Source organism: Castanea sativa, chromosome 7 (genome assembly GCF_040712315.1).
Source record: "Castanea sativa cultivar Marrone di Chiusa Pesio chromosome 7, ASM4071231v1".
Taxonomy (NCBI): Eukaryota; Viridiplantae; Streptophyta; class Magnoliopsida; order Fagales; family Fagaceae; genus Castanea; species Castanea sativa.
This window is the reverse complement of record NC_134019.1, coordinates 35228129-35249912: the sequence shown is the minus strand read 5'-3', so window position 1 is coordinate 35249912 and position 21784 is coordinate 35228129. Positions and strand designations below refer to the sequence as shown.

General features: G+C 33.0%; 1 protein-coding gene across 6 annotated transcripts; it reads left to right on the top strand.

Annotated features, from left to right (window-relative positions):
* Positions 1-1986: 1986 nt before the first annotated feature.
* Positions 1987-9059, top strand: LOC142642278 (uncharacterized). Of its 6 annotated transcripts, XM_075816623.1 has the most exons (5): positions 1993-2450; positions 3368-3473; positions 8364-8627; positions 8723-8888; positions 8965-9059. In XM_075816623.1, exons 3-5 carry the CDS (start codon positions 8373-8375, stop codon positions 9024-9026), a joined length of 483 nt encoding a protein of 160 aa, XP_075672738.1. In that variant the 5' UTR covers positions 1993-2450; positions 3368-3473; positions 8364-8372; the 3' UTR covers positions 9027-9059. The 6 variants fall into 6 exon arrangements, 1 of the variants encoding a protein (XP_075672738.1); XR_012845630.1 differs by lacking the exon at positions 8364-8627 and having other exon boundaries at positions 1987-2450; XR_012845629.1 differs by lacking the exon at positions 8364-8627 and having other exon boundaries at positions 8729-9059.
* Positions 9060-21784: the final 12725 nt, after the last annotated feature.

Below are 21784 nucleotides of genomic sequence, written 5' to 3'. Positions count from 1 at the left end.
ATACAATATTATATTTTGCTTTAATTTACATTTCCCCTTGCATGCATACGAAACTTTGCTCAAGGCAATGAGCTTTTTTGTTTCCAAAAAAAGGTGTAATATTTCCCAGATCTCACAACATATTAGTGTGCACCATTGGGCTTCCTTGTTTCAAGCATGACACCAATATTTCACCAACAAATATGAGATGAAGAGAAGAGAAAAATAAATAAATAAAAAAATCTTGGCCCACTCCTTCAGTGATTACATTTTATCTAATATAATGGTTAGCCTTGGACAGAAGATTTTTATAAAGAAGTAAGTGACCATCGATGGCCTATTTTTGTTAATTTTTTCACAGTTGTTTTAGCATGCACAAAAAGAATTATGAAATGCCAGCACAGAACTTTCGTTTCAATGTACAGCTCAAGCTTTATCTAGCACACTCAAAATTACAACTTTGACCATTTTCAAGTGAGAAATATCAAAACATTTTCCCTCTGGACCAATCAATACATATACAAAAAATATCTGTATTCCAAAAATGAAAGCATACTTCTAAAAGTCTAAAAATTATATGGCCAAATCTCCAGTGAATTGACCTGCTATTCAGCATAAACATAAACAGATTAATCAACAGATACTAGTGAACAAGACCGAAATAAAAAGATACCAGTGATCCAATGGCAACTAAAACACGGAATTTCGAATCAACTTCTAGATTTTCCTCTTCCAAAATCTGTTAAAAAAAAAAAAAAGTTCCATGATGCATGAATTTGAAGATTGACATTTCTTGAGAACATCAAGAAACCATGTAATCCATCTAAAACAAAAGGCTAAGCATTTGGCTTGAAATGTAATCAAATCATACCTCAAGGGCTGCTGAAAAAACTTGAGATTGACCTTGTTAGGTTCTAAGACTTTAGGAACTAAATGTATTAGAACTTCAATTTGTAATGTGTTGGTAAATCATGATCAAAACTTAGAGTCTAGATTTAGATTGCTCAAAATGTGTTTATTTGTAAAGTTAGAATCGAGTAATTGCAGGATTTATTGGTCTAAATCTGTAAGGCTCGATCAATCGAAAATTAGGCTCGATCGATTGAGAATCGTGTAGATTGTTTTTTTTTTGCAGAATTTCTAACTCAACCCAAGCCCGTTTGACGTGTAGGATTTTATGTTTTATGTCTCATATAAAAAGAAAAACCTTAGCTACGTTTTAGAGGCTTTTGATATGCTGCGTGTTTGAATCTCTTGTGAGATCTAGAGGTGTTTACCTTCATACACAGTTAGGGTTATCAAGATCGTGATTGATGTCAAGAGCTTGGTGATCGATTCAGTTGCTGCACAAAGAACATTTAAGAAGATCTATATTTACAAGTAGGAGAACTTGTGGTTGCAGTCATTTGAATTTCAAGTTGTACCACACTACAACAAAATGTATTTTTAGTGACGAAAATTAGTGAGGAAATATTTTTCTTCGCTAAAAATACAGCTTTAGTGATGAAATTTGAATTTCGTCACTAAAAATGGAAAAAATTATAACATTTAGCGATAAAAAATAATTTTCGTCGCTATTGTGATCTAAAAAATGGGCGCCAGCGGAGGGAAACATTGGTGGAAATATTTTACCCTATAGCGACGAAATATTTCGTCACTAAAAGTTGAGATTTTTAGTGACGAAATATCTCGTCACTGTAGGTAGTGCTGTGGATAGTATTAGTGACGAAAAATAGTCGTCACTAAAAATAATAAGAGTTTTGTACTTCCATGTTTTTAGTGACGAAATAATCATTCGTCACTAAAAGTATGATATAGTGACGAAATATGAATTTCGTCTCTAAAAATCCTTAAAAAAAATGGGTTCTTTAGTGATGAAGTTGACATTCGTCACTAAAAACATAAAAGCTAATGCCTTTTGTGACGAAGAGGAAGAAATAGCGACAGAAAAAATCGTCGCTAAATACTTGAGTATAAATATACATATCCCTTCCCCTATTTTATTTCAACCCAAGGATTGAAGCCTTTAGCTCTCAAAAAACCCAGTCGACGCTGATAACTGTGATGAACCCAGTCAACGGCGACAACCCCGACGAACCTAACCGTCGCCGATAAGCCCAGTCACCGTCGCCGATAACCACTCACCGTCGCGATAAGCCCACTCACCGTTGCGATAACCCACTCACCGTCGCCGATAACCCACTTACCGTCGCGATAAGCCCACTCACCGTCGTCGATAACCCACTCACCATCGCCGATAAATCGTCACTGATAAGCCCACTCACCATACCGTCGCCGATTCAAGCATTTCGTCCCCGATTTGAGTATTCCGTAGCCGATTTGAGTATTCCGTCACCGATTTGAGTATTCCGTAGCCGATTTGAGTATTCCGTCACCGATTTGAGTATTCCCTTTGCTTTGGGCTTTGGACATCAAAATATTCTTGGGTCAGTTCCTTCTTCATGTGATCGGTGAGTTTGTTTTTTGTTTTTCCTCTAAATATATACTTTTCTTTAAATATACCCTTTTGCTTCATGGTGTCATGTAAATCTGGTTTAGGATTGTTGGTTTCTGAATTTGTTTGGTTATGAAGTTCAATGGTTGAAGTAAAGGCACAAGCTTTTGGTGTAGAGTACTGGGTTTTTTTTTTAATTTTTTTTAATGATTATGGTTGTGGAATTTGGCTGATATGATGGGATTTGGATGTGAATTTTAGGTTCATGTCATTTCTATTTCTGGTTTCAGAACATATTCTTGTGAGTTAGTATATTCTTATGAATTTTTGCTTTTTGGTTATTACTGGTGGCTGAGAAAAATGTAGAAAAGATAGGATAAGAAAAGAGAAGATTGAATTTTTATGACTTTTGTTAGGATTCTAAAAAAAAAAAAAAGTTAACTTCAATTTAATTGACTTTTATAGTTGAAATAGACCCAGATTGAATTTTTTTTTTTTTTTTTTTCATTTACATGCATTTTATGAGTAGTTAAACAGAGACTATCCGAATGGCTATGATTATCTTTATTTGTTTGTAAATAAGAATTCATTAGCAAATCGTGTTCGGCACTTGCTTTGGCGATATGCATGTTGAATTTTTTTAATGCTTGAGCTGTACTGACTGCTTTCTTCTTCTTTTTTTTTTTTTTTTTTTTTTAATTTTACAAGAAATGCCTTTCTGATAGAAACTTTTGTAAGTCAAATTAATGCTTAATACTTTATGAATGGACATGGTGACATAATTGAATTGTTTTTGGAGTTTATCTCTCTGTGCACTTTGTTGATATTATTAGTATTGTTGGCATAATCTGAGGGCTTTTATTTTTATTTTTATTTTTATTTTACTTTAGTATTGGTGACAAGGTTTTTGGTTGAATGTGATGACAAAATTAGTGATTGTTTGGGTTGCTGAAAGGGAATAGAAAGAGGCTTAGATTTGTGAAAGTCAAAGACCAAAGCTTAGCCAACAAATCAGACTTGTACGCTTAGCTTGATCATAGTAAGTAAACTCTGTTTAAATACCTATAAAACTCCATACTTGTGATGTTTGTGATTGCTTTTGTAGTGGGTTGTTGTGTTGGAGCAAGCGGGTGGCTTGCATGGTGTTATAAGGTGGTTTAAATTCATATTGAGAGTGTTTTTTCAATTCTTGCAAATGTGAATGAGTATTGTTAATTAGATGTGATGAATATTACTTTATTATATTTCAATACTTGTAAACTTTATACTTGTGATGTTGGAAATTGGATTTGTGGTGGGTTTTTGTGTTGGAGCAAGCGAGTGGTTTGCATGGTGTGGTAAGGTGGTTTAAATTCATATTGGGAGTGTTTTTTCAATTATTGCAAATGTAAATGAGTATTGTTAATTAGATGTGATGAATATTACTTTATTAGATTTCAATACTTGTAAACTCTATACTTGTGATGTTGGAAATTGAATTTGTGATGGGTTTTTGTGTTGGAGTAAGCAGGTGGCTTGCAGGTGTGATAAGGTGGTTTAAATTCACATTGGAAGTATTTTTAGTTTCTTGCAAATGTGAATGAAATTTGTTGATTAGATGTGATGAATAATACTTTAATTGATTTCAATACTTGTAAACACTCTATACTTGTGATGTTTGTGATTGGTTTTGTGGTGAGTTGTTGTGTTGTAACAAGCGGGTTGCTTGCATGGTGTTATAAGGTGGTTTAAATTCATATTGGGACTGTTTAAGTATTAATATAGATTTATGCATTTATGAATGAGATAGAATTTTATCTAAGTAGCTTATAGACTTAGATGTTAGAATATATTAAGAATGAGTTGTCCTTATTTTACTAAAGTAGCATTCACTTTGCAATTGTAGTCGAACACGGATAAAAGTTGGATGACAATTGGTAAGACACCGGATGGTAGATTAAGTCGTCCATATATTGAAGGGGTCAATGCATTTCTTAATTTTGCAAGAGCGGTTGTGGACTGTAGTGGTAATATTCCGTGCCCGTGTATTCACTGTGTGAATTGCTATCGACAATCTCTTCAAACTGTGTGTATACATTTACTTCATCGTGGGATTATGCAATCTTACATTAATTGGTATAATAATGGAGAAACACGTGTATTAAACGAGAACATTCATGATAATGAAATATTGGATGGTGATCATATGGATGGTATCGATGCCTTGGTAGGTGACCGAATTAGAGGGGAACCAAGAAATGCAACCGAAGATGAGGAAGTGCATAATTTTGACAAACTTGAGGAAGATGCAAAGCGTGAGTTGTATCCGGGTTGCATTGATTATAGTATCTTGAAGTTTGTTATTGAGATGTTGAATGTAAATGTAATGACCAACTTGAGTAATAAGGGACTTGATATGATGCTAGAATTGCTGACAAATATTTTATCGAAAGGTAACTTGGTTCCAAGGTCAACTTATGAAGCAAAGAAGATATTACGTGACTTGGGCATGTCATACGAGCATATAGATGCATGCAAAAATGATTGTGCACTATTTTGGAAGGAAAATGAAAACCTTGATAAATATCCGGTGTGTGAGGCGCCTAGGTACAAGGATACACGTGCCCAAGGTAAGAAGATTCCTCATAAGGTATTGCGTTACTTCCCGTTGACCCCGAGACTGAGGAAGTTGTACATGTCAGGCCAAAGAGCTAAGGACATGAGATGGTATATAGACAAACGCGTGGACGATGGGATAATGAGGCATTCGGCTGATAGTGAGGAGTGGAAGGAGTTTGATTTGCAACATCCTAATTTTGCCATCAAACCTCGCAATGTAAGGTTGGGGTTGGCTACAGATGGATTTAACCCTTTTGGGAATATGAACAACAACTATAGTATGTGGCCTGTCATACTTATCCCCTATAACCTACTGCCTTGGTTGGTTATGAAGGAGCCATATTTTATGTTGTCATTACTTATTCTTGGTCCTCATCAACCGGGAAATGAGATTGATATTTACTTGAAACCATTGGTTGATGAGTTGAAGGAGTTATGGGAAGAAGGTGTAGAAACTTATGATGTTTATAGAAAAGAGCATTTTTAGATGCGTGCAACTTTGTTGTGGACAATACATGACTATCCTGGATTTGGTAATGTGTCTAGGTGGAGGAAAAAGGGTTATCATTCTTGTTACACTTGCAACGATGAACCATATTCAGAAGCTTTGGAAAGTAAAATTGGATTCATTAACCATCGAGCTTATTTGCCTATGGAACATCGTTGGAGACATAGTCGGTTGCATAATGGTTTATCAGAGAAACGGAAGAGATCTTTAGAGTTACAAGTGGAAAAAATACAAGAACAGCTAGATAGAATGCCAAATATAATTTTAGGAAAACATCCAAGTAACAAGAAGAGACAACTCATTGGGGAGTCAAATTGGTCAAAGGTAAGTATTTTGTACAAGCTTTCATACTGGAAAAATAAGAAGCTTAAGAACAACATTGATGTCATGCATGTGGAGAAGAACATTAGTGAGAGTACTTATGGTACTTTGTTGGGCATTGAGGGGAAAAGCAAGGACACTGACAAGGCACGAATAGACTTGAAAAATATGAACTTTAGGCACACGTTGTATTTGAAATAACGTCCTAATGGATCATATGACAAGTCTCGGGCTTTCTTTTCATTAAGCCCAAATGAAAGGGATGGTTTTTATGACTTTTTGAAATCAGTCAAGTATCCGGATGGTTATGCAGCCAACATATCAAGGTCAGTGAATGCAAAAAATGGTAGATTATCTGGTTTGAAAAGCCACGATTGTCATATGCTACTACAACGAATTCTTCCAATTGGGTTGCGAGGATTTGCACATAAAGACATTAGTCTTGTATTGTTTGAGTTAGACAGCTTCTTCCAAGAGTTATGCTTAAGGACTCTAAAGCGAAGTCAATTGGAGAAATTAGAAGAACGTATAGTTCTTATACTATGCAAGCTTGAGAGGTTCTTTCCTCCAGCATTCTTTGATGTTATGGTCCACCTTGCTGTTCACTTGCCTCGAGAAGCAATTCTAGGAGGCTCGGTACAATATCGGTGGATGTACCAAATTAAAAGGTAATTAGATCATTTGATACATCCATCAATTACATCTTTCCCATGTGGTATAAAATCACATAATGTGCGTATTTTTTCCTCGTAGGTACCTTGAAAAATTGAAAAGATACGTTTCCAACCAAGCTCGACCAGAAGGTTCGATTACAGAGGCTTACATTCTCAAAGAATGTATTAACAATTGGTCTTTGTATATTGATGAGATCGAAATTGTGCATAATCGAAGAGAAAGAAATGAAGATTTTGGTGAATCTAGCGAAGGAATGATAGTTTTTTCACAAACTACCCGACCTACAAGTGGTAGGCGGAATGATGGCAACTTGTCTCATGCATTGCTTGATACTGCTCATTGGTACTTGTTGTACAATAGTCCTAAGTTAGAGCCTTATTTAAAGTATGTGATTTTATATGCATGTATTGTTTGATTAAGTTTTGAATATTATCTACAATGCTTAGCTGAAAATAAATCACCTTATTTTTAATAGTGAACACAAAAGCACATTGCATAATCCTACTGGTGAAGCCATAACTCAAATCCAACGACAAGAGTTTCCCAAGTGGTTCAGAGAACATGTAAGACATTTGAAACTTAATCACACAAATAGAAATTAAACATTTAAATAGTTTCATCATTGCTTATTACTAATTAATATCACTTGTTGTATATCATTATAGATGAATAGATTGAAAGTTAGCGAGTCACCAGAAGCAACTAAACAGTTATGGTCATTAGCAAATGGTCCTAAGCCGCATGTGAAGGAGTACACAGTTTGTATGGTTAATAGTGTAAAGTTTCATACAAGGGACCTAGGCAATCGTCATGTAACCCAAAATAGTGGTGTATGTACGGAAGGGGACCATGAAGGAGAAATGCACGACTTCTATGGTCATGTGTGCAAAATTTGGGAATTGGAGTATGTGTTTCACCATAAATTTGTTTTGTTCCAGTGTGAATGGTACAATACCGATACTAATGGTTGAAGGAGAACAATAAGAACTGATGCACACTGCACATGCATTGATGTTACAAGTCGGTGGTATGAAAATGACCTTTTTATACTTCCTAGTCAAGCGAGACAAATTTTCTACCTTAAAGATACCAAATTGGGTGAACCTTGAAAAATTGTGCAATCCATCCAACATAGGGGAGTGTTTGATGTCCCGGAAGTCAGGGGTGGAGAATCCAATGATAATACAGAAGATAGTGACGCATTTCAACAAGAAGCCATTGTTGATGTTGTCTCTGTCAATGTTGAGGACAATATTATTGAGTATTGTATGGGTGATGTTGAAACTGAGGTTGTTCTTGAAGGTGGAACTTCAGGAGATGCTAATCAAAATGAAGTGCATGACATACCTGATGTTGATCTTGATATGGATTCTGATATGTAGAGTTCATAATAATTATCTTAAATGTTGTTTGTTTGTCTTAAAGTTTTATGCTTATCTAAGTAGCAATTGTTTCAAAGTTTTGTACTTATCTTGAACTTGATATGGATATTGATGTGGCCATTTTTTGTGTTGAGGTTTTAGCAATTGTGTTCAAATTTAGCACTTGTGAATTGCTTGATATGAATAATGGTATGGACTATGATATGTAAAGTTAGTAGTAATTGTTATTGAGATGTTTTGTACTTATCTTGAACTTGATATGGATATTAATGTGGTCTGTACTTATCTTGAACTAGATATGGATATTGATGTGGTAATTTGTTGTGTTGAGTCAGTAGCAATTGTATTCAAATTTTGCACTTGTGAATTGCTTGATATGGATAATGGTGTAGACTATGATGTTAAGTTAGTAGCAATTGTACTTATCTTTCATGTCAATACATAGTTTCAAAAAATGCCCCAAAAGGCCAAATACGCTCATAATATACCAAGGTATGAGATGGCAAGATTGGATAGAATGAGGCAAAACCAAGAGAGAATTGATGCTTTAGGATTGAAGCACATCTCAACTTCTCTAAAGGATTCTGCTCAGTCCAACTGTGCAAAAGGGAAAAGAAGTAGAGCTAGTGTTATGGTAGATGATGATTATGTATCACCTATTGGTGACGATGACAATGATGATGAGTCATCTAATTCTATAATCCATAAGGTACAATAGATGTTCCATAGGGTACAATAGATGATAATAATTTTGTTCCATTATTTGTAATGACTTTGTTGTTTCATTAAATATATGTTTGTTAGTTACAGATGGCACTAGGACGGCTTACATGCTCGCGAGGTGAGGCATCTATTCCGGTGGTCCAATCTACAGTTCAATCTACGGAAACACCTCCTGAGGCAAATCCTTTTGCCCAAAGTTCTTCTAGTGTAGAGGCGCAGGCTACCGATGCATTAGCTAGCACGACTGGTAATTACATAGAGATTATACTTCACTTAATTTATTATTGAGATTATACTTCACTTAATTTAACATTGATATGTAGGTGCACAATTGTACCCGGACCCAGAACAAGTGTTGGGCTCAGGCCCAATGAGCCTTATATAATAAAATTTATAGAGTATGAGTTTGAGATCTAAACTCTGGATGTTGGAAGTTCGATTAACAAGCTAGAGTGCTACAATCGGTACAAACAATGAACGAATATGACAAACAGATGTCCTCGGACGCAAGCTGATGACGATTTGTATAATTATTCTCCTTTCTAGGCCAACGTTTACAATCCTTAGTTCCTATTTTTTTTTCCTATTGAAAGCGTAGCCCCCTCTCTCTTTCCTCTCCTGTCTACTTATATACTTTTTCTTCACTGACTCCTCCACGTGTCATACAAATCTTTTCCTTAGATACTTGTCCCATCCGCCACCTTCTTGAAGTCTTCAAACAATAGTGGGGAGGCTGGATCCTACTGTTTAGAGGTCATTTCCCCATCAATGCGGCTAGGGAGGTAGGTGCAGGGTCTTTAATGTGGAGGTTGCAGCATTTTCTTTAGATATTTCTCTCACGTCCTTGCTTCTAGAGGGTGCTTGGATCACCCTCTTACCCATTAGCTTTCTCCACTCTGCCTTTAACCTTCTTGGCAAGTCCTAGGGTCATAAGCGGACCTGTCCGAGGAGACATACATCCTCGGACAACTCCTCGGACCTTTGTAGTGTAAGCTGACTCGTGGGATTAGAGGCCCAATGACAAAAACAAACTGGTACCAATTGATCAAGCCCAAAGCTTATTTGTTTATTTAATAGCTCTTACCCCCCCACATAGGTGATACTTCTTAAAAATCTCATCCTCATGAAATCATGTCTTCATTTTTCCCCAATTTCAATTCAATATGCTTTTGTCTATTAATAGTGTTCTATGCAATTTATGCAGTCAAATTCTTTGTCATCGACTAGTGCAACAAAAATATATACAAATTTTAAGATCCTTGAGGTTGCTGAAATAATTGACAAGTGCATATTTCTAAAGTTTATAATAACAAAAAAGTCTAATAAATATCATATACTATCTCACAAAATGCCATTAACTTAATATTATCTTCAAAATAATTCAATGATAGGAATGGTAAAAAACATGATCCTATACAAGAAATACCAAAAATACATGCAAAAAAAATTTCATTGGAGGATTTATCTTTAAATATTATGAAGACAATAGTAAAGATAAAATGCATTGAATGAGATTCTATGAAACAAGTTTGTTAATCATTTCAATTTATACTCATCATTTACGTAAAAAAATAATCATACATCATATTATTTACATTAAAAAAAATAATATATTAATTTCAAAGTTTATTGCAAGATGTGAACTGCTAGGGTATTGCAATAAGAAGTAATATGGATACAACAATATGTTGATATTACATTTTATGCGTACTTTGTGAAAGGAATGTCAGACCACAAGTAAAATGTGAAACAAAACTAAATCTTTCTATCCCAAAGTTAGAGGTACTCACATTAACTACATACTCTCCAAATATTTATAATATATTTATCTCACTATAACTACTATATATATACAATTGCAAACTACTTCAGATACATGATTTAAATTGAAGTTTTTGACGCAACTATCAAAACAAATTTTGTGATATTTGATTGAGATGTTGAGAAAATCCTAATTGATTCTACAAGATATTTTGCTGAAAAATAAACTGAGGTACAACTTATTTAAATTATTGTAAAAATATTGATATTGGAGAACGAATTCCATGTGATTTGAAAAAAAAATTAGGAAAAAAAATGGATTTCTCTACTCATTTGAATGAATTCAATCTAAATGATAGTTTTGAAAATTACATAGTTGCTAAAAAGGTATGGAAGATTTTCGATGCACCTTCAAATGATAAAAAGGTATGGAAGAAAAAAAAAACACAATTCAATATGCTATAATAATTCTTTTTGCTACACTAATCCAAAATTAACAAAAATAAAAAATAAAAAATAAAAATATTTACAAAAAACTGTAACATCGTTGAAATTTATTATAAATGTAAATACTATGAAAAATCTTAGCGACAAAGTCCAAACTTTGTAAGATCCAATTAAGAATCTCTCGATGCCAATTGATTAGTGATTAACACAAATGATGCAACAAAAGAAAAAAAATGATGAAAGCTCAAAAATTGGACAAATATGGATGGACTAAACTTCAAACGTTGAAGATAGAGAAACTAATGATGATAACAAGTATCACCATACCTTAATAACAAAGACTGAAGAAAAAAAAAAAGATTTCGTAATGAAGCTTTGTATTACATCATATAATAAAAATTAATAATATAGAATGAATTAATATACTTTTATTATACAGTATTACTCCAAGTTGTTTTAATTATCGCTCATTACTTGAACAAAATAATTATAGTAGATATATGTGAACAATTTATAATTGTTACTTTTTATGATGAACTCATTACTAACAAAGTTTTATAATAAATATGTGAGTTTCAGTTAGCTCTACTGGTAAAGTTTGTAATGGTTGTATAAGAGATCTGTGGTTCAATTCCCGCCTACACCAAAAACTGATTGGTATCTTGGTCTGATAATAAAGAGTTATTATCAGGAGCAGACGCCATAAGTTGAAACTCTCTCAAAAAAAAAAAAAACAAAGTTTTATAATAAATATGTTATAATATATGTTAAATATTTTCCAAAAATAAATTTATATAAAACATTACAATAGTATCTGTGCATCGCACGAAAAACTTACTAGTTTTTTTCCAAAAGATGAGTTATTGCTCTCTCTCTCTCTTCTTTTTTTATTTTACGTATTCTTCAATTCAATTATATTCAACAGCCTTTTTTTTTTTTTTTTGATGGGCAACAGCAGCAGCCTTTTTTTTAAGGCTGAATAGACCCTAGTGTTTCATTTGAAAATGCACTTAATTATATATAGTACACTATAGTACCATATGTATGTACGTTCCTGAATCGTATTTCTGGCTTGATTTTGAGTTTTTTTTCTTCAATATATCTATAAATCCTGAATCATATATTCCTAATCTTTATGTTTACATTGTGGAGCCTATAGCTCGGTTATATAATTTTGCATTAGCCATATTGGATCGATATTGATATGTTTGATAATTGGTAATTTGAAATCAACATGATGTGCAGGAACTTCTTGGTATTCCTAATTGGATATGGATATTGAGAGTGAGTCTAGCTCTTGTTCAAAAAATAGCACTGAAAGAGAAAGAGCTAGCAATTTGTTTAATTGCAACATTTACTGGCAATTAGCTAAACCCTGTTGTCACACAGTGTAGCCACCTATATTGCTGGCCTTGTCTATACAGATGGCTACATTTTCACACGAAATTCCAGGGATGCCCAGTTTGTGAGGCTATCATTGAGGAACACAAGTTAGTTCCTCTACATGGAATTGGATCAGAGGGAAAAGAAGCAAAAGATTTGGACCCAAATTCTCAAAAGTCCATTCCCAAACGCCCAGTTGGCCCAAGTCCCGAGACTGACACTTCTCCTCTTGCACCCAGGCTTAGGCCTAGGCCCATGCCCAGAACAGCTATTGCAGTTATTGTGCAATTAGTTCTTATGTTGTGTTTTCTCATTTTCGTGTGGACTATGGATAACGATGGTGCCCCACTCCGCCGCTCTCTACATCGCTCTGTAAGGGTTTTTCTTGTCCTGCAAAGGTGGTGAGGTAGAGATAGAGTGAAATTTTAAACCCGCACCACAGGGTGGGGTGGAGATGATTTTATACTTTGTAGACCCACCCACCCCGCGTTGATGAGGTTATAATTTTTTCATACCCTAAAATTCTACTATTTAAACAAATATATAAATTTTGACTTACTTTATTTGTGGAAATTATTTTTGAAGAACTAGATAATTTTTATTTTCTTATGTTTTAGGAGTTTGGATTATTTTCTTATGTGTTATACTATGAGATTTTTGTTTTTATTGTGATATTGTTTTGTTAAACACATAGTTAATATTATTTAGTTTTTGATGAGATAAATTTAATTGTGATTTCAAATAAATATTTTTATAACGAAACAGGTTTTTATAAAAAAAATTTGTAATAATTGTGGGGCAAATTAATAAGAAGTAGAGTTTTACGGGGGTGGGGTGGGGCTTTGCGGGGCAATGATGGGGTAAGAAAAAACCATACGAGACAGATGTGATGACCCCAACCTTCGATCCTGCCTTGCCCCGTTGCCGTCCTTAATTTGGATTGCTATGAATGTAGACACTAGGATCTTTAAATTGTTGGCTAGTTCCATGACAAATTTCTATGTAATTTTTTTTTGCTAAAATTTCTATGTAATTTTAAATCAATTGATTTGTATTTTAATTCTTGAATGAGTTGTATTTTTGTATTGGGTTCGAGTGAAAGTGTTAGAACCTGTGGGAAATTTGTTACCTGCTATGCCGGCCTTTTGCCCATCTATTGAAGCCTCATTTTCCTCAAAATTTGACACCCAAAAATTCTGAATTGAAGTGTTAAATAGTTAAGAAAAACCCTAGTGTATATACCCATTTTTCTTTGCTTTCTCCCTCTTTTTAAGCATTACACTTTGAGCGGGGATTGAATCCTCCACACACAAAACATACTTGAAAGATTTTGTGTTGTTTAAGACAAGGGAACCATTGGAGCCACAACAATTCAGCCAAGGAGACTTGGAAATTGTAATTGGATAATTGGAGCTCAATTGCAGATTTGACAACTAGATTGAAGAAAGGACTCGGTGAAATTGGTTGATAGCGATAACTTGGAGGGCTTGAGTATATATAGCACTAGACTTGGATGGTTTGCTGTAGAGAGATCCGTTTTTCAACTCGTTCTTGGATTTTCTCTTTGATAACACATCCGATATTATCCTCGTTATTGTGTTTTTAATTTCTTGGAGTAGTCCTTCAACTTACTAATAACTTATACTTTGGTGCAAATGGTTAGATAAGCCTAAAATTGAGTAAGTTGTAACTTACAATTTGGGGTGTAAATCAATATCTAGGCTGGATTAGGTATATCTCACAATTTGAATTAAATCATATTGCTAAGATCTCCGTTGCCAATATTCATTAAAAAAAGAAAAAGAAGGGATTTCTTTTGGCAAATTGGTTCTCCCATTTATTTTGTTTTGTTTAAAGTTTAAAGTGTTGACTGTTGAGGGTGTAGCTAGCCTTGACCTATATAATTTTACAAGCCAAAATTGATATTATATTGTCAGGGTTTACTAACACTTGCCTCTAGGGCATTCATTTTTAAAATTTTTTTATGAAAAAAATGAGAAGGTGATTAACTTTTTTGACAACTTTTTCAATTTCTCAAAAAATAGTTTTCTAAAATTGATGATTAATGTATGCCTTTAACTAGACCCATATTATCATACTTTTTTTTTTGAGAAGGCAAATTATTATACTCACTACAAAAAAAAGGTTCTATAGCCGCGTTTTTAAAACGTGGCTATAGCTTGAAAAAACGTGGCTATAGGACATTTGGTCTATAGCCGCGTTTTTTTAGGCCACGTTTTTAACCATAGCCTAAAATGCGTAACTATAGGCCTATGACCACGTTTTTGTAGCCGTGGCTATAGGCAGGACCAATAGCCACGTTTTTATAAACGTGGCTATTGGTCCTGCCTATAGCCATAGCTACAAAACCGCGGCCATAGCCACGTTTAAAACGTGGCTATAGGGAAATTGTTGATTGCCCGGAAGAAAGATTAGCCGCGTTTATAATGCGGCCATAGACTTCTTAAAAACGCGGCCATAATTGTGAGCTAAAGCCGCGTTTTTAAAAACGTGACTAACTATGGCCGCGTTTTTAAAAACGTGGCTAATGATATTTGCACGTAATTTTACATACGTGTAGGAACTAGGAACTTGATATTCCTAAATGGATAAGGATATTGGGGCCGCTGAATCCTGCTCTTGTTCATCAAAAGATTGTACTGAAGATGCTAGCAGTTTGTTTTATTGCAAAATTTGTTGGCAATTGGCAATTAGCTGAAGAACCTATTGTCACTCAGTGTGGACACCTCAATTGCTGGCTTTGTCTATACAGTTGGCTACAATATTACTCTAAATACAGGGAATAGCCAGTTTGTCCTTAACTAATTCTTACATTGAGCAGCAAAGTGAAGATTTTTTAATTCGTCTTTAACTAATTCTTACATTGAGCAAAGTGAAGATTTTTTCTATTATTTTTAGAAACAAACAAATGAAAATATTTAATTTTTGCTAAGTATTTGGTATTTTGCACGAGTTAGCAACTATTTTCTTTTTTTTACGTACGTAACAATAATTTACTACTTATTCAGTTATTTGTTCTAATTGTTGATTAATATTTCCTCTTTCATACAGAACAAGTCGTGTCGTGCAATAGCCAATAAGTTTGTATAAAATTTATGACTTTTTCAAAACAAAATACTACTAATAGATTATGGCATCTGTGTGTGTCAAACCAATTGGATTACTAATTTTTTTTTAAAGGAATTGGATTACTAACTTTAATTCATTTCGAAATAGTACAATCAGAGTTATTAACCTTTAATTTTTTTTTTGGTGATAATTAACAAACAAAAACTTCATTAATTAGAAAAAGTCATAGATACATCATGGAGAAGAATTTGTACAATCAGGGTTATTATAAACTCGGTTTAAAACATTATTATTATTTTTGTGTATGTTCTAATAAGTATTACTATTTTTTTGTTACAATATTACTGTTTACTAAAAAAAAAAACCTTTGATTTTGAGATTTCATCATGGCATTTGTGGTGCAGATGAATTGTAGTTTAATATATTTCCACATCATTTAAAAAATATATTATTTATTGAATTTTTGTTATCAAATTTTTAGTAAAAGATTTTTTAATGAGAAAAATTTTCTTTTCTAGCCGGGATTTTGTTCATATCAATAATTCTCTCTTTAATTAAAAATTGAATTGAAAATCTGTGGTTGCACTAATTAGTGCAACCACAGATTTTCAATTCAATTTTTTAAAGATGAAATTCTCTGTTGTTTTATCACTTTTTTTATTATAAATGTTTCATATTTGATTGTTACTTAAACATTATTTTTCGTATCAACTTCTTTTTTTCATTATTATTTTGTCGTATTTGATAGATTAACTTTTTATTTTTTTTCATATCGATCGACTTTATGAAATTTTTACACCTTGTTCCTTTTAAAAATAACAATGTTATTTTTTTTTCTCTCTTATTCCTAAGTTGATTAGAAATCTAATTTCTTACCATAAAAAATTACTAATATAAAAGTGGGTATATATAATTTTATCTTATCAATTTTTCCTCCACGGCTTTATCAATTCTTTAGATAGACACAAAAATTTAATTAATTGTAGATTACCAACACTTCAATTTATTAAATTAGTTTTTCTTATTATTAATAATTAATTATTAGATATATTTTCTCAAATCAAATTGATTTATGGATAATTTTTAACTTACGTAAAAACTCTATCATCTATCAAAAAATTCGGAATTCTATTTGTTTATCTTCACACACGTCTCTCTCCCTCACGTGTCTCCCTCTTGGCAGAAATCCTATTCGTTTGTCTATAAAAAGAAAATCCACACACACATCTCTCCCACAAAATTCTCTCTTAGTGGGTTTAGACTTTAGACTCCTAATCTCTTACTAAGGAAGTCATCTCTATAATTTTCATAGTTTGCGCTATCGCTACCAAGAAAATCATAATTTTCAGTTTGCGCTATTGCTACCAAGAAAACCATAACAATGTGAGTAATCCTTCATTCTACCTCTTCTTCTACTTTTTTTAAATTTTTTTTTTTTATTGAAGTCTATTATAAATTATGCCATGTGAGTATTCCTTCATTCTTCCTCTTCTTCTATTATTTATTTATTTTTTAATGAAGAATATTATAAATTATGCCATGTGATATATAGACTACTAATAATTATTTAAAAGATATTAGTTTTAGTTTGTGATGGGCTGCTTTAGGGTTGAGATTGGCTACTGTGGCTTGAAAAAGAAGGATCTGTTAGGATGCAAAAGCTTAGATTTGGGAGCAAGTGAGAGTCTATCCCCTAGTCTCTATAGTAGCCAACCATATAAACTCCCATTCGTGGACATAGCTAACTATATTAAACTCCTTTCACAGGGCTGTATATTATTGTCTTCCCCAACAGTGACAGTGAATCATGCAGACGTTTTACCTCCATCTCTTATACCATTTGGTTGGTTCGTGTTAGAAAGCCTAGAAAACTAACTCCACATAAAACTAAACAGCATATTTTTATGTATGTTTGCGTTTGCAGGTTTCAGGACCCGAAGGAATTTGATGAGGGAAGCTGCATATCTTTTGATATAGGGAACAATCAAGCCTATGAAGGTATATAATTTTGTGTTTCAATTTGAACAGTCAAGTCTATAATTTAATTTGTTTTACTAATTAGTGTTTTTTTTTTGTGGTTATAGTGCCTAAAGAAGATCTTGCTATTGACAAACGAAAGAATCGTTCTCGAGTAGAGGATGATGCTAGATTGTTTATGTTGGTGGAGGACGTGCATCGTTCCCGAATAGAGGAGGCTGCTAGATTGGTTATGTTGATGGAGGATGCGCATCTTTCTCGAGAAGAGGAGGCTGCTAGATTGGTTATGTTGATGGAGGACACGCAGCGTGCCACACTTTGTTTACATGAAGACATTGGTCAATTGCGAGAGGACATGCAGCGATTGCGAGAGGACGTGGAGCGAGACATGGGTCGATTGCGCGAGGACATGGATCGATTGCGGGAGAACGTGCAGCGAGACATGGGTCGATTGCGATGCAATGTGAGTCGTGGGTTGTGAACCATGACGTGGTTATCGTAAGCTGGGTGTGGTTTCGAGCTCACTCTTTGAACAAGTCCATAAAACTTCCAACCTTTTTATTTTGGGAAAAACTTGTTTTTTATTATGAGAATTATATTTTGGATGCTTTGGGATCAATAATAGGGATAGAGACAATCTGTTTGTGTTTGTGTGTATTTTTTTTGGTTGTTGGAAATATGTAAAAAGGTAAAAAAAAAGGTGTGTGAAAGAACATTTATCGAGTTTCAGATGCAATCATGTAACTGCATTAATGTCGCGTAGAAGTTCTGGACATGTTGTAACTTAATTAATTGGTTAAGTAGGCTAGTTAAAATCTACCAAAACACCCATTTGGGTAAAAGATTGATTTGGAGTGGGAGTCATCAACAATTTACTAGAATGCTAATTTCATTCTTCTCCCAAAAAAAAAAAAAAAAAGAATTCTAATTTCATTATAATACTTATTTAGTCAATTACAATGAAATTCCCAATTTTCTTTATTCATTTGTAAAGAGAGCAAAAGCGACTCATGCATCCAACTCACCAAGCGATTATCAAGGGTTGTCAATTCTGTCTCTCTCTTATGTGTTTTTGTAGTCGATTTCAAAAGCCCTAGTGTTATGAGATTATGGCCTTAGTTGCTCCCTAGTGTGTTTCTGGTTTCTTAGTCGGTCTCTACGGTTTAATTTCTTTCTTTTTTTGGATAAGACCCTAATGTTGAATTTCTAGTAAAACACACTCATGATATAATTCTTGATAATAAAAAAGGGTAAAAGGGGGGTGACCATAGTAACTTTCCGTCATTATTATGGAGTATCAAACTTGTTGGGTCTCTCAACCTTGAATATAGTATGCAAACATAAATATATGTTTATATGTCTTTTATGAATAAAAAAATGTCTTTTATGAAATAAATTTCTTTCTTAATTTTGAGTTCTTTTTTGACAAATATTTGAGATAGTTGAGGAACATAAATAACGTTTAAACACTAAATCTTTAATGTTTAATATTTGTTTTTTTGGTTTCATGTTTTGAATAATAATAACAATAAGGGTTACTAATAATAATGATGATGATGGTAATATTTATTATGTTTTATTGCAAATTATAGAGAATTCGAATAGAATATTGGATCCATCCATGCTAAGATTTCTGGTGCCAATATTCATTAAAAAAAGAAAAAAGAAAGGATTTCTTTTGGCAAGTTGGTTCTCCTATTCATCAAGGAGTATATTTATTTTGTTTTGTTTAGAGTGTTGACTATTGAGGGTGTTGCTAGCCTTCATATATATAATTTTACAAGCCAAAATTGATATATATTGTCAAGGTCTTACTAAAGTATGCCCTTAGAGCATCCATTTATAAATCATTCTAGGAAACTTTTTTATGAGAAAATAAGAAGAAAACCAACTTTTTTCACAACTTTTTCAATTTTTCATAAAAAAGTTTTCTAAAATTGAGGATTAATGTACTCCTTTAACCAGACCCATATTATTATGCTTGATAAGTGATATTTGCACTTAATTTTACATACGTATAGGAACTAGGAACTTGATATTCCTATATGGATATTGGGTTCGCTGAATCCTGCTCTTGTTCATCAAAAGATTGCACTGAAGATGCTAGCAGTTTGTTTCATTGCAAAATTTGTTGGCAATTAGCTGAAGAACCTATTGTTACTCAGTGTGGAGTGTGGACACCTCTATTGCTGGTCTTGTTATACAGTTGGCTACGATATTACTTTAAATACAGGGAATGCCCAGTTTGTCGAGCAGTCATCAAGGAACACAAATTGGTTCCTCTATATGGAATTGAATCACGGGGAAAAGAAGCAAAAGATTTGGACTACGTACCCAAATTGTGAAAAAGTCCATTCCCAATTGCCCAATTGGCCCAAGACCCCCCACTGCCATACCTCCTAATAATCTTGGCTATATGACATTGGTTACTCTAATTTTGCATTTTCTTGATAATCTCAGCTCAGGTACATATATTTGTAGCTTTGTTGAGGGATAAATGATAAATCTTATAGAAGTGAAAAAGCATATTATGTCACAACTTTTGCTGGTTATCCTGATCAATATTACCTGATTCGACCTCCAAGATTGCGAGAATCACCATTCCTCCCGCATGGTTCTATGGTGATAGAAGGTTCAAGGGAAAAACGAGGTTTAGGGGATCCTACTAGTACTATGGTGCCAGAAATAAAGATTTTGGGGCAACGTTCGAGGAGGCGATTGTGTGAACAACGATTTCAAAAACAACTAGAGGAACAACAGCTAGGAAAAAAAATGGGCTTCAAAGAAATGAATGGTTCCTTAATTACCTATGAAGAAGAAATGGTGGAGCTTGGTTGGCATAGAGAAATGAAACTAGGCTAAATCAGCTGTTGGAAGATTAAATAGTTTAATTTGAACAAGTTAATTATTGTATTAGTTAGCTTGCATTTATTGGTCTGGATACTATTTCAGATATATTTTGCATTCGTTAACAAGACCTTTAATAATTATTATTATTTTTTTTTTGTGAAATAAAAAGTGGGATTTTTTTATATTTTTTATAGTGGTGATTTCTCTCTCTTTTTATTTTATTTTATTTTATTTATTGATGTTTGACCTGAACAACTTGACCCGAAGGAAATTAGGCCAACTAGTAATTGTATCATATTTCAATGAATGATAATTTGAATGCTATATATAGACATTAGAAACATTAAGAAGTGCCAGTTACTAAGTTTTTGCCGATGACATGTAATATAATTGAAGTTGATTCTCCATTGGGTTGTTTGGTTTGTATAATGTAAAATTGCATTGTAATTTTCGCATTCTAATTTCATTTTTGTAGTCATTTTTACATTTGAGCTCTCATTGTGGAACCATTCCTCATACCTCTTTCACCAAAATGCTTTCGTATATTGATTTGTTTTCCAAACTCAAGTCACACTCTATTCAGCCAACATAAATTTGAGGGAGGTTGTTAGAATATAAGTCTAATAGGCTTAGGCCCATTGCTTTAGGTTTCTTGTATTTTAAAATGCATCTCCCAAAGACACGAACTAGTATCTATATCTAAAGACTTATTGTAAGACCATAAAATTTTTCATTCTATTTTTTACAACTATTCTATATATCATATTATAACTAATTGTCTATCATTTTTACATGAATTAGTAATTTTTTTGTCACCACTCACAATCTGTTACATTAGAGTCATTTGCATATATTAAGAAGATTCAGAAAATTAGTTATGGTTTTAAAAAAATGTCAAAAATACCCATAATCTAATTAGATAATTTTTATTCTTAAAAAATAAAAAACTGGGTTAAAATTGTAATTCAATAAAATTAAAAAAAAAAACTATTAGAGAAAAATTTTTTCTAAAAATATTTTTCCCTAAAAAATAGAGTCCGAATTTAGTAAGTATGTGGAGTAAAACATTGGCAATCACTTATTAGATGACGACTTTTTTTTGTTTCTCAAAAAGAAAAAAAAGAAAAAAAAAGACATCATCCAATAAGTGATTGTTACATCAGCATTTTACTTAAAATTTAATACATCCTACTATACCAAATAACATCTCAATAAATTCTTAATTGGGTTGGATTTATATATGGGTATTAGAATTAATTGGGTGTGGTTATGCTTATTTTTAAATATGTGATAAGATGATATGATATGTTGATATCGGAGAGGTAAAACATGAGTTTCACATCACATCCTTACAGAGTTTAATCTCTAATAAAAAAATTCAAATAAAAAAATATTTTAAACTAAAAAAAAAAAAAAGACTCTTTGCACATGTCGTGTAATAAAGCTAAATTAAAGTCGTGTTACAGTAATTGTGTGATTAGATTATTTCATATACAATTAGATTATGTTAGAATAGAATTTCTATATTATATCAAATAAAGAAAATAGAATAAAAAAAAGATTATCTCATATCTAAAGCCACGACAACTGATAAAACGAAGCGTAGCGCCGACCTTTGCACGAGATATACAAAAT

Bases quoted from the DNA above. Each gene is read 5' to 3' on its own strand.
- LOC142642278 (XM_075816623.1), top strand. From the start codon at position 8,373: ATGCCCCAAAAGGCCAAATACGCTCATAATATACCAAGGTATGAGATG. The intron at 8,628-8,722 runs GTACAATAGATG...TATGTTTGTTAG, and splicing joins CTAATTCTATAATCCATAAG to TTACAGATGGCACTAGGACG. The intron at 8,889-8,964 runs GTAATTACATAG...ATTGATATGTAG, and splicing joins TGCATTAGCTAGCACGACTG to GTGCACAATTGTACCCGGAC.